This window comes from Takifugu flavidus, chromosome 10 (genome assembly GCF_003711565.1).
Source record: "Takifugu flavidus isolate HTHZ2018 chromosome 10, ASM371156v2, whole genome shotgun sequence".
Lineage (NCBI taxonomy): Eukaryota > Metazoa > Chordata > Actinopteri > Tetraodontiformes > Tetraodontidae > Takifugu > Takifugu flavidus.
The window spans coordinates 626,661-638,550 of record NC_079529.1 but is presented as its reverse complement, the minus strand read 5'-3'; the positions used below and the strand labels follow the sequence as shown (position 1 = coordinate 638,550).

General features: G+C 48.3%; 1 protein-coding gene across 3 annotated transcripts; it reads left to right on the top strand.

The window, feature by feature from the left end:
- Nucleotides 1–86: 86 nt before the first annotated feature.
- Nucleotides 87–11,312, top strand: cd4-1 (CD4-1 molecule). 3 transcript variants are annotated; one of them, XM_057046025.1, is made up of 12 exons: nt 87–206; nt 4,346–4,530; nt 6,038–6,151; nt 7,863–7,928; nt 8,085–8,237; nt 8,316–8,444; nt 8,546–8,782; nt 8,865–9,239; nt 9,694–9,930; nt 10,034–10,140; nt 10,239–10,276; nt 10,360–11,312. In XM_057046025.1, exons 3-12 carry the CDS (start codon nt 6,133–6,135, stop codon nt 10,388–10,390), a joined length of 1,392 nt encoding a protein of 463 aa, XP_056902005.1. In that variant the 5' UTR covers nt 87–206; nt 4,346–4,530; nt 6,038–6,132; the 3' UTR covers nt 10,391–11,312. The 3 variants fall into 3 exon arrangements, with proteins under 3 accessions (XP_056902005.1, XP_056902003.1, XP_056902004.1); XM_057046023.1 differs by lacking the exon at nt 10,239–10,276 and having other exon boundaries at nt 10,034–10,238; XM_057046024.1 differs by lacking the exons at nt 87–206; nt 10,239–10,276 and adding an exon at nt 4,064–4,217 and having other exon boundaries at nt 10,034–10,238.
- The last annotated feature ends 578 nt before the right edge of the window (nt 11,313–11,890 follow it).

The following is an 11,890-nucleotide window of genomic DNA, read 5'->3' as shown; positions in this document are numbered from 1 at the left end:
TCATTTTTAGTTTTTATTTAATGCTAGCTCTATGAAAGAGGGGAGAGAGAAACTCTGTGTGTGCGTATGTGTGTGTGTGCGTATGTGTGTGTGCGTGTGTGTGTGTGTGTGTGAGCGAGAGAGAGAGAGCGAGAGAACGGCTGAGGTCACACCTGCAGCACCTACAATGCAGAGCTGAGGTCTTCGCTGTACAGACAACATCACATGTGAGTACTCTAAGATTCTACAGATGGAATCTGTAGTTTTCTGCCTGTTCAACTCTGATTTAGGCAACGAGCCGCAGAACAAACGTGTGTATTTGTGGGGACGCAAAGTGTTTCGGACGCCGAATCGACCGAGGCCATATATTCAAAATGGTGCCACACGATTGGGGTTTTAAACCAAAGTTAGCGGGTTGTTACAGCGACCGTGGCTCACGACCGCCTGGCAACGGTCGACGCCGTCTCACATCAGAAACGGCTAAAATAGCGACGTCTTTCCTCTCATCTGCTCACTTATGCAACAGAAATGTCATTCAGTTGACGAGATGCTTGACAGAAATAGCATAAACCATCGATCAAAGTATTAACGCTGACGTTCTGGGGGGGTTCTGTGCCCACTGGTCCTCTCTGAACACAGTTCGGAGCCTTTTTCACGTATCTGTCGTCGGTTATCGGAGCTTAAACTGAAGACAAGGACTGAGGCAAAGTCCCAGGAACGACGACCTCTGTGACCCTGAAACCTTCAGGAGAAACACATCACATGGTGATTGTGGATTCATCCGACAACCGCGAGGACAAACGCTTCACGGCGACCTTTGGGGAAAACGCCGCGTTCTCTCCAACGAAGCGGATGAATCAAAATCAAACGCAACAAGTTGGCGACCGTCTGCTGCTCGACCCCAAAGACGTTTTTCAACCCTAAATTCAAAAAATACGTTGGAATTAAATTATAAGCGAGCGCGATGCAACAGTCGTGGTCATGCGCGACATGAATCTGGACGTACGTGCGTGTGTGTGTTAAATATACGTCGTGTAGAGAAAAACGTCTGTCTGATGGATTCCGAAGGGTGTGTGTTTTACACCGGCTTCAGATTCAAAGCCCCTTTTGGTCCAATTTTAAATTGAAGGCGTCGAACCTCAACCTTTCTGTTATTTTACCTGCAGGGTCAGCGCCCCCCCGCTGCCCCGCGATCGCTGACGCCATGGGCGATGTTTGCAATGGCGCTCTCGCCGCGTCGGGCCTGTTTCTCGCACATTTTCTGGCACCGTTGAATTGTTCAGGTGTTTCTCGTGCTCGTTCAAGAGAAGAGAAGACACCGTTATGGTCAGGTCACCCACCAGCCCATCCAGAGCTGCTTGTGGGGACCATAACCCCCCCCCACGCTGCTTGGGGTCCTCAGCACTGGCCCCTGAAGACCGCTGTCTTCCTCTATTGTCCAGGATCACGAAGAGCTCTGGAAGAGTGTGAAATGACGTCTGAGCATCTGTCAGGTCTGTCCAGCTTTGGTGTGTGAAGCGATGTCCCTTCCCCTGTCCCCGTCCCCCGTCCCCTGTCCCTGTCCTCTTGCCCGTCCCCCGTCCTCGTCCCCTTCCCCAGTTCCCGTCCACTTCCCCTTCCCCTGTCCCCTGTCCCCTTCCCCCGTCCTCGTCCCCTTCCCCTGTCCCCTTCCCCCGTCCCCTTCCCCCGTCCCCTTCCCCTGTCCCCGTCCCCTGTCCCCTTCCCCTGTCCCCGTCCCCTGTCCCCTGTTCCCGTCCCCTGTCCCCTTCCCCTGCCCTCGGTGTGAAAACATAACCTTTTGGCTCTGGGACGCTCATGCGAGACACCAGGATTCCCTTTTCATGGCTGTTACTCAGTTGTGTTTCATTACCCATCTGACACACAAACACCCCGGATCATTCAAAGTGAAACCGAAAGGTGTCCGTCCCTCGTCTCCTGTGTTTCCACCTGCTTCAGACGTCAGGAGGCCCCAAAACGTATCGAAGGGCGACTCATTTTAGAGCGAGATGCTAAAGTGATGTTTCCCACAGCGTTGTTAGCGGCTAAAGCTTCAGTTTGCTGGGTCAAAGTCACCACTGGAGGCAGCTAACGGAGCTGATCTGAGGTCCAGCTGGAACCGTTCAGGTGGTCCTGACGGTCCGCGAAATCCCCCCTGTCGACGGTGCATCGGCGCAGAATTCCAGACGTTATGGCATTAAACAAGCGGTTGATTGGGAATGATCGCTGATAAACTAGTCGATCGTGTTGGTAATCCAGATACTATTAAAGTACTTCAGTTACTTTAGTTTTATTTCTTTTTCTGAAGCAAATGTCCTGTAACGCACAGGCGGCGCCGACCGCTGTCTGGCCCGCGCCGCCGCCGCCTGAAGCTCTTCACCCACATGTAGGAATCAAACTTTGATTATTCACACGACGGTTTTAACATTAAGTTGTGCGACGGCAGAACATTTTAATCATTTTAATTAGAAGAACTCGTCGTGAAGCTCAGTGAGGTCAGGAACGACGACGGTCGGCGAGTTAGCATCGCTGCTCACTCTCACGTTTGGGACGATGATCAATGGCGATTCTCCGTCGTGCACGAGCCCCGATCCCGCTCCAGCATCGCCATGGCGACGTGGAGCTTTGGCCTTTTTAACGATCGGAAAGATTTGCTGACTTGTAAATATTCTCTGACAGGCAGGAAGTTCAACAGGATGTTTAACAAAATGGGTTTATTGGAGTCTTTAAGGTAAAATTATTTCTGTGCACGATTCCGATCCTCCTGGGGGGCTCGTCGCCCTGGGAGACGGTCACACAGGTATTTAGCGTGTTATAACACGAGTGTGTTATAACATAAATGTTTCACACTCTGGGTTGTTACACACAAGCGAGCTGTAGTTTAGAAGAACATACAGCCGCTCAGGGAGTGTGTGAGTACGCCGCTCTGAGTATTTGGGGTTTGCTGCCTTGCTCAAGGGAACTCTGCAGTGCTGGAAATGTTATCACTTCTCCTGAAATGGCCCATTTTCCCCTTTTTTTTTGGTCTACACCCGGACCTTAAACTGGAAAACCCTCCGACTCCACGCGAGATCGGCTCCACCGATGCTGAAACGAGGCTGAAGCTGCTTGTGGGGCTGAGCTCTTTTCCCTTGAGTGAACCCCAACAGTCCTGATTCAAGAGTGTTGAATGTCGTAACCAAGCGGGAATCTGGTGTGATTCCTGTTCGGACCCTCTGCTGGTCCTCCATGCTCAGGTTTCCTCCAAAAACCTCAAAATGTCGATTCTAAATCGCTCCTCGGAGGGAGTGGCGGCCAGTCCGGCCCAGCGGGAACATGTGGCCTTAAACAGGAAATTGATGAACTTTACAAACCGTTTTTCCCAGTGCTTGCAGATGTTATATGGATCTTTTCTATTTGTCGTCGTTTTACGTTTTTGATCGTGCGACTTTTAGACATTTTGCACATTGAACGTCTCAAAGGTGAAGAGAGGTCGAACACCGCGTGACCCCGGCAGGTTCTAAATGCTGCACGTTTTACTCCTGTTAGCAAACGTTGGGTCTCGGTTGCACGTTTATCCGTGTGAAGGTCGTGATTGCAAACACATTGATTTCGCGAGGCTCAAGTGTCTCTGCTGTCTTGTTTTCTTTCTCATTTTGTGTCACGATGAAGATGTTTCCACGGCAGGACGAGCGTCACGGCGTAATTCGGTTGAACAGCAACACATCTGCGATGCCGTTCATCAGAACTAATTCGGCCCGGCGGCGTCTCCAATCATGACGCCGTCTTTCCGCCTCACATGTTGTTTCATTCGGTTTCTAAGGAGCAACGCAGAAAACCTGCGTTCCAGCTCGCTGGAGCCAAACAGAAAACAACAAAGAGATTCCATTTTTCCATTCTGATGAAATTGCAACGCAGCTACTGACAAACAAAACAGTAACGCGCAAAAATAACCCGATGTGCAGAGATAATGGAGGCGAAGGTGAGTGGGAGGGACTCTTGGTGGCCTGTTTCAGGTTGCTTCGAGAGGTTTCAGAGAAGTTTGAATCAAGTTCCCCCTTCGCTCCAAACTGTTTTCAGGCCTGAATGTCACAATGTGTGTTTCCACTGACATTCACAGACGCTAGCAGGTCTCTACAAACGCACGTGTTCGGCTGTTTCTGTTGAACTTAAAATGGTTGAAGGTCAGAAGAGGGAGATAACAGGGTGAGGGAACCCCTCAGTGGGAGAGGATGATGAGGAGAAATGAAGTAATGTGAAAAGTGAGTCATTCTTCAGCTTTGAGACCCACTCTTTTTTTTTTTGGTCTTTTTCTCTTTCGGTAATGATACGAAGCGGAACAGCTCGCCCTCGATGGCTGTGTGACTAACCAGGGAGTCCTCTCTTTCAGGTGTCTTCCATCAGAATCAGAATCACCGCGCCGCATCCACGCTCGCATCCACGGAGGAGACCGTGTGAGCGCGTGAAATCCAGCCAGCGTTGGTGCACGCCGCCAGGCCGGGAGGAAGAAGGCTGCGTGCGGTAGCCGCACGTTACAGGAGCTGAGACGCCAAGCCTCAGAGGGAACAGAAGCAGGTGTGAACTCCTCATGAAGGCAGAACAGAGGCACATGAGACGTGTGCAAGATGTTTGTTTTGTCCTTGTTGTGGTTCACGTCTCTAAACCGCCCCGGCGCTGCTTCTGCAGCACTTAACTGATCCCATCTGCTGTAATTAGTTGACTTGGGACAAAGCTGACGAAAAACAACCCAGAAATCCCATCGTTGGATGACAAAGGGCTTGTTTTGTTGTGAAATTTCCACAAAGTAATCACAAGAAAATAATCTTATAACGAACATTAAAGCGGCGCCGCTTCATTTGCTAACAAACTTTTATTTGAGAACGCGTTCTTTGTGTCACGAGAGATGGATAAAGAACGCGTTCTCAAACAAATGTGCACATTTGGTTGCGATGATACAGCAGCTTTGTTGCTGAAATCGCAGCAGCAAGAAAGAGAACAGAGGGTTTTTATAATAATATCAGCGGCGTTTTTAGAGGTTTTACGAGTGGAGCTACACAGATGTTTGTCTCCACCACATGTTCTCTAACAACTGCCAACGATGAATCAATGGGAATACAACAAATTCCTGTTATTAATAAGATCCAGCTGTGGCTGAGTTTGTTCGGTTTATTCGGTTTATTCGGTTTATTCGGTTTATTCGATTTCTCTGTGACACAGACGTCGTGATGAGTAACCAGCACAGAGGTCCGTCACATACCAGATCTACGATTCAACCAAATATTTGGGAGCAAATATTTAGATTCAGCGCACGAGGTCAAATTTGGATTCGAAGGTCTTGCGAAAGCAAAAAGAACGTTGATTTTGTTTATTCGGCTCCATGATGTTGCGAGAAAGTTCACCGTTTTTAGCGTGATTCGTTCTCGTGCCCCTCGTGTTGCTGGAGCTCTTAAGTGTTGTAGAGGTGCCGTGTTGCTATAATTGCTATTTTAACAGACTTTTTCTATTTGGTTTTGCCGAATTTTCCTGAATCTCTGGCCGAGGCCGTTCTGTAATTCTCAGAAAACTCCTCATTGTTGCCGCCATTGTTGCATCTCTTATTCACGCTTTTGTTCGACATTCATGTCTCTACAAATGTTACAATTATAACTCACATTCAACAAACCCCTGTGAAGTTTGTTCCAGCGGCTGATGGATTCATTTCTGAAACGCTGATTGTGTGCTTTAAACGGGACAATTTAACAGCCGGGGGAAATAAACCGAGCGATTACAATAAATTAAGCTTTAGAAAAATAAGCACATAAGACTCGTGTTCCAGCGAGAACTTAGTAAATTTGAGTACTTTTGTTATCGGGCGGCTGCGTTGGTGTAACATCATTTTGCCCAATTAGGAAGATTCACATTCATCTAAGTGATAAATGCAAATGGAGCTTTTTAATATATGTGATGTCAAACCCACACAAACGGTTTTGGAGATTACGTTAAAAAAAAAAAGGTCCAGAGGGCCGAGATTCTGCCCTCATCTCCCAGAACAACCAATCAAAGGTCATGAAGATGATTCGGTGTTCGTGTGCTTCGTTTCCAGGCCAACCACCGAAGAGGGAGGCGCTTAAAAGGCGAGGCTGCGATAAATACGCCACCTTTCATCCTGGCCCCAGAACCGGGCCCCGCCGCACACGTATGACCTTCGTCAGCAGACGTGAGTATGAATAAAATTGTTTTGAGGATTCAAACGGTAATTATGGATGTGTGGAGCTTCAGCGCTGGGATGGAGCCGCGACAGCGAGCATAGTCGCATCAAATCCTCCACGTTTCTCCCTGTTTACTTCACGTCTTTGGTCACAACCCAATTAGCTGATATAATACATAAAGATGAAGTTATTACTAAAGTCGCCACCGTTGGTTTCAGTTCTAATTGTTTTTGTTTTAATTGCAGTTTTACAGGCTGTTAATTTCAGCTGGCGGTAAAAAATGAAAACGGTCTGTAATTTTCTCACTAACTAATAAATCACAATCAACCACAATCAACCCCCCTCAAAAAAAGTATCTGCCATATTCGAGCACGTTTGTCTGATTTACGCCTCGTCACCGTTTAGAAAACATAAACCTTCGATTTCCCAGCTTCAACGGTCGAAAGCCGTGAAGGGTGCACTTAAAGTCTGGCGGAGCTTCAACAGACGGCCCTCAAAGGTCGACGCCGAAACAGAAACGGAGGCTTCAGATCAGGCAGCAGAGCTGAAGGAAGAAGAAGAAGAAGAGGAGGAGGAGGGCGGAAACGAGAGAACAAACAAGGCTGAGGAAGAACGTGGCCAGTTTGGGCCCCTCACATCCTGAAACACCTGCAAAATACCCAAAACTAATAACGACTCAGGCTCGTTGGAGGTGACGGAGACTCGTCTCTCATCAGCGTCTCCTGGCAGCTGATTAGTGGCTGAAAGCTCGAGTTTTCAACGGCTGCGCGCTGAAATCCAATCAATGAGGAACAGAAGCGGAGATGAAAGACCTTCAAAGGTTTTCTGCTCAGCGATTATTCTCACATGATGCCGTAGAGAAACGAGTGAAGAGGGAAGAGACGAGCGAGAGCAGATCGCGTAGCTTCAACCACAGTCGACGCGAGCTGCCGCCGCTGTGGTCACGGCTTCTTCTTGTTGTCACTGTGGAGAGATCCGTCTTTCGTGGAACGGGGGAGGAAGAGGGGGATGTGAGCGTCAGTGGGGGAGGATCGGGATAAGAATCTGCACCTTAACTAAATCAAGGCCCACCACAAGCAGCCTACTGTCGGCAGCATCGGCCTCTTCCGTCTCCTCCAGAACGCACCGCACGCCGCCTACGCTCAGCGTTCTCTCTTTCATCCCTGAAATCTCTTCAAAGCCGAGACCACCACACGCCCCTCGTAGCTTCCTGCTGAATTACGTCTCCCTGCAGGGAGCAGAGATTTCACTCTTACGGGGGATTTTGAAGTCCGTTGAGGAAGCCGGTCCAACAGGAGGATGTTCGGTTAATGGTGCCGCCGTGAGAGGCGCCGAAATAAAGACCCGAACATGCTGGTTTTTTTAAAAATCGAGATGAATGAGCAGCAGTCGGACCTGTTGTGATAAAAGCTACGATTGTTGTGGGAGTGGTTGTCATTTATTAATGCTTAACGAGCTATTCTGATGAGGCAGATGACAACAGCTTTGTATTACTGGATTTTCTCGTGATCTCAACGGCTGGATGGAAATCTCGTCTTCCTCCGCTTGTTTTTGCTGATAATCGGTTAGTTGGTCAACACCGAATATGACAAGGTTAAAAAAGATCAAAGTCGCGGAGACACAACTCAAGAGAAAGTTAATAGTTTAGGACACAGATGAGGACAGAAAGTCAGATTTGGTGGAAAAAACATTGTCGTCACACTTGTTTTGGTTTTTCAGACATTTCGGACATGGAACCGCTTCCCTCTGGCCTCCTGCTGCTCGCTGCGCTCCTGTCAGCATCACGTAAGACCAGAGGAGCTCGTTCGCTTTGACCAACTCCAAAGACAGTTTGGGGATCGTCTGCGTGCACTGACAAGTGACCCCTCTCACCCCTCTCACCCCTCTCACCCCTCTCACCCCCTCTCACTCCCCTCTCACTCCCCTCTCACCCCACTCCAGGAGCCGAAGAGCTCATATATGCCCAGGTGGGACAGACGGTCACTCTGAAACCTCCAGAAAATTATAAGACACAGACCTACTACTTGTCCTGGCATTTCGGAGAACTTGAGCTGGCCTGGACTAATCACATGAGTGGAAACAAAGTCATAAAACGTGAGTTTCATCTTTGAAAATTGAAGCGCAGATAAAGGAAATAGTGGGAGGGAGCGTAACAGCCGCTTGTCTTTGCAGATGAAAACTGGGACACGGCGTTGTCGGGCAACTCTCTGGTTGTGAAAGAAATCCGTCAAAATCAATTTGGGATTTACAAATGTAAAGTGGATGAGAAGATATGGACCTACAAAGTTCTCCGTCTCAAGGGTGAGAACTTTCAGCTGTTCAACGTTCGCTTGAAAACCTGAACAGAAGTAAAGAGACAGAAAAGCAGCCTGGTCTTCATCCCTTCGTTTCGCCTCCTCTAGTGTCGGCAGAGCCGCCGTCTCTGGTGCTTTCTGGACGAACCGTGACTCTGGTCTGCGATGCAGAACCTCCCAACAGTCTGCAGAAGCCGGGGATACACTGGCTGAACCCGCAGGGAGAGAAAATTACACAGGCGACTCACAGAGTGCAAGTCAGCAGCCGCCACAGCGGTTGGTGGACCTGCGTCATTAACCTGGATAGAAAAGAAGCCACGGCCCAGATCAACGTCACGGTGGTCGGTGAGTGACATGTTGGCCTGGACGTTCCAGCGGCTCCTTACAGAGGTCAGCTAACAGTCGTTCCTCTCCGCTCTTCTTTCAGACCTCTACTCGCCCCCCATGGCGTATACATCCACATCCTCCCCCCTGGCCGTCCCCTGCTCCGTCCCCAAAGCTTCCTGGGAGCAAATCAAATCCCTGGGCCTCCGAGAGGGACACTGGCAGTTCTTCCCCAGATCGAAGTCAAACCTGGTTTCTGCTGACGCGCAGAGGCTCTTCACCCTCTCCCTGGAGGAGCCGGTCTCCTGGAAGGCCAACCAAACCAGAGGCCTGACCCCAGTTTCAGATTTCAAAACCCCTAATCTCTCTTTGGGCAGAACGCTGGGGAGAGCCGACGACCGCGGCGACTACGTGTGCACCCTGAAGTTTGAAAGCGGCCCACCGCTCAGCAGGACCGTTCAGGTGAACGTGTTGGAAAGTAAGTCGGTGCAAACGGTTCTTTCTGCTCCTTTGAACAGACTGAAAAGAAGACTTCTTGATAGAGGAGGCAGGTGGTGGTACGAGGCCTCCGAAGATGGGCGGCGCAGAGCGGACTGAGGCTCCTGGGTCGTCCTTTCGCCCAGTTTGAGTCCAGTTAAATTGGAATTCAGTCTGTATTTAAAAAAAGAACCTTTCTCAAATGCGCTACAAAGCCAGAATTTTTACAAGCACGTGAAATACTGATACGGGAGCGTTTAGCTGAACATCTCCAATATTCACCTCTGGACCGCCTGGTTTACGGCTCAGATTCAACAAATAATAGTTTGTGTTCTATAAAAGAATTTGGCAGCTTTTCTTTTTGGTAAAATAAGATTACAGAGGAGGTGTTCTTGGCCATGATGGGTGTCTGACCTTTGACCTTTCTTTCTGACTTTTATTTCCTCTCTCCCCAGTTGCCGCGTCGCCGGGAACAGTCTTGATTTCGGGCCAGCAGCTCAACCTGACCTGCGGCCTCGGCGTCCCCCTGACCTCTGACCTGCATCTGAAATGGATCTCACCCGAGAGGACGACAATACGATCCGGTCAGCTCACCATCCCGGCGGTGGGGGTGGGAAATTCCGGGAAGTGGAGGTGTGAGCTGTGGCGGAACAATACCCGGCTGACGTTAGCCGTGATAACGCTGAAGATTGGTGAGTATGCAGGAAGTGTGTGTGTGTGTGTGTGTGTGTGTGTGTGTGTTTGGGGGGTCCGTAACCTTGCCATCACCACGTGTGTGTTTCTACCGCGGAGCAGAGCCCAAGCTGAGCGTGTGGATGCTGGTGATCATATGCAGCGTCGCAGTCATCGTCCTCCTCCTCCTCCTCCTCGGTTTCATCCTCTGCCGGCGCAGACGAGTACGGGTGAGGCCCCGGTCCCGTCTAAATCCCGATAAAGCTGAAAATGTGACGCCAGAGCCGATTCATCATGCTGGCTGTTGTTTGTTGTCTGACTTTTGCAGGTGAGACACGTCAGACATCGACTGTGCCAGTGCGAAAAGTACGTGACAGGCGTTTGATCGTGAAGATAAAAAGCAAATGGTGATTTCTTCCACACATTCAAACAGGAACTTTGTGTTTCAGCCCCAAACCTAAAGGCTTCTACAGGACGTGACGCCTCCCGCTGAGTCGACCCCACGAGCTTCAAACTCCTGCCGGCTGCACTGAGATGAGGCTGCGGGGAAAGTTTAGAGCGCAGAACAAAGTATATTAAACTTGTTTTATTCGTATCAACCACGTTCTTCCTGTTAGATGTGGACAGGAATAATCCCAATCTGCATCATGTACATTGTAAATATTGCGCAACATTGTTTATTATGTTCTTTAATTCACCGTCATATATGTGATGATGCTCTTGTATGTTATTGAGCAAATGCTCACAGGCAAATGATAATGGGCATTTAACAATAGCTGATACATAGCATTAAAAATTAGCCCGACAAAATTGGACGTTTGTTTTTTAAATCAGAATATTTAGAATCTATCTCTCAAAAGAAAAACTAATTCTTCTGTCTGGAAAAGGGGGGGTTCTAAATAGTAACCAATTATTAGTTTCTAAAAACAAAGGTATGATGTGAAGATGATCATATTTATTTATTACCACCAGATGTCTGCTGTGCCGCTCCAGCAGTGTCAACACTGCTGTTTGCCCATTTATTATTTAATTCTTGGCATTTATTCCCCCAGCCATCGTCAGCAGCTCCACTTCCAGAGGCTGGGTTATTCTAACCGAGCTAATTAAACCAGAGGAGAGCAGGAGTGTCTGTTTATCTCTGCCTGTAGTTCCTGAGCTTCGATTTGTAGTTGTGATTGAAGTTAAATCTTGCTGGTTGGTCCTTCGGGCTTGTTTTTTAGGCTCTATTTTTTAACTTCAATTTTCAGGGGTGTCATGTTTATGTTCAACATGGTCCCACATCATCACAATTAGAAAAATAGCTCTTTCCTAAGACAGCATATAGGTTCTGTGACTAAATGGTGCTAAATGTTCTCCTTACAAACCATACAAAACGGTAATTAAATTGATTTATTAAAGGAAATGTGTCGTTCTCTTTGAGTTTGAGGTCCTTTTCTTTAAATATTAACTGTGTTTGACAAATGGCTGAAATAAAGCAAGCGATATTTTACTGGAAGCTGTAGTTGGAGGAGTGAAAATGTAGTTTAAATTGAAAAAGGCATTTTTGCATTTTAGACAGTTTATTTTAGATGATTAAAACAAGTCGTTACAGAAAGAAATGAGCGATTCATTTGCTGCTCGTGCCAGTGAGATGTGCTCTGTAGAACGTCTCATCTGAGCTCAAGTTGCTCTAAAAAGTGTCACAGTTAGTTATTGGTCACAAGATCACCGTGTTAAGACAACAGCAGCTGGATTTTGATCCACCGTGACCACAGAGCCTTTCACATCATCACAAACTGGGAGGCTTCCGTCCAGACACTCTAAGTACCGATTATCGTTTGCTTCTGATCACAGGAACAAAGGCAGAAACCTTCTGGGGGGATTCTGGGCTCAGAGGAAATATAAACTGAGTTGTTTGTCCAAAGTAGACAGCAATTTAGTGTCCAGGGGAGAATCTGTGGCCTTTAACCCCTGAGGCCCCTCTGGTCGGGTCAATCATAA

What these genes read in the sequence shown, in the direction of transcription:
- cd4-1 (XM_057046023.1), top strand. An exon ending in TCAGGTGAACGTGTTGGAAA is followed by an intron (nt 9,240 to 9,693) that starts GTAAGTCGGTGC and finishes CTCTCTCCCCAG; the next exon opens with TTGCCGCGTCGCCGGGAACA. An exon ending in TTGTTGTCTGACTTTTGCAG is followed by an intron (nt 10,239 to 10,359) that starts GTGAGACACGTC and finishes TTTGTGTTTCAG; the next exon opens with CCCCAAACCTAAAGGCTTCT.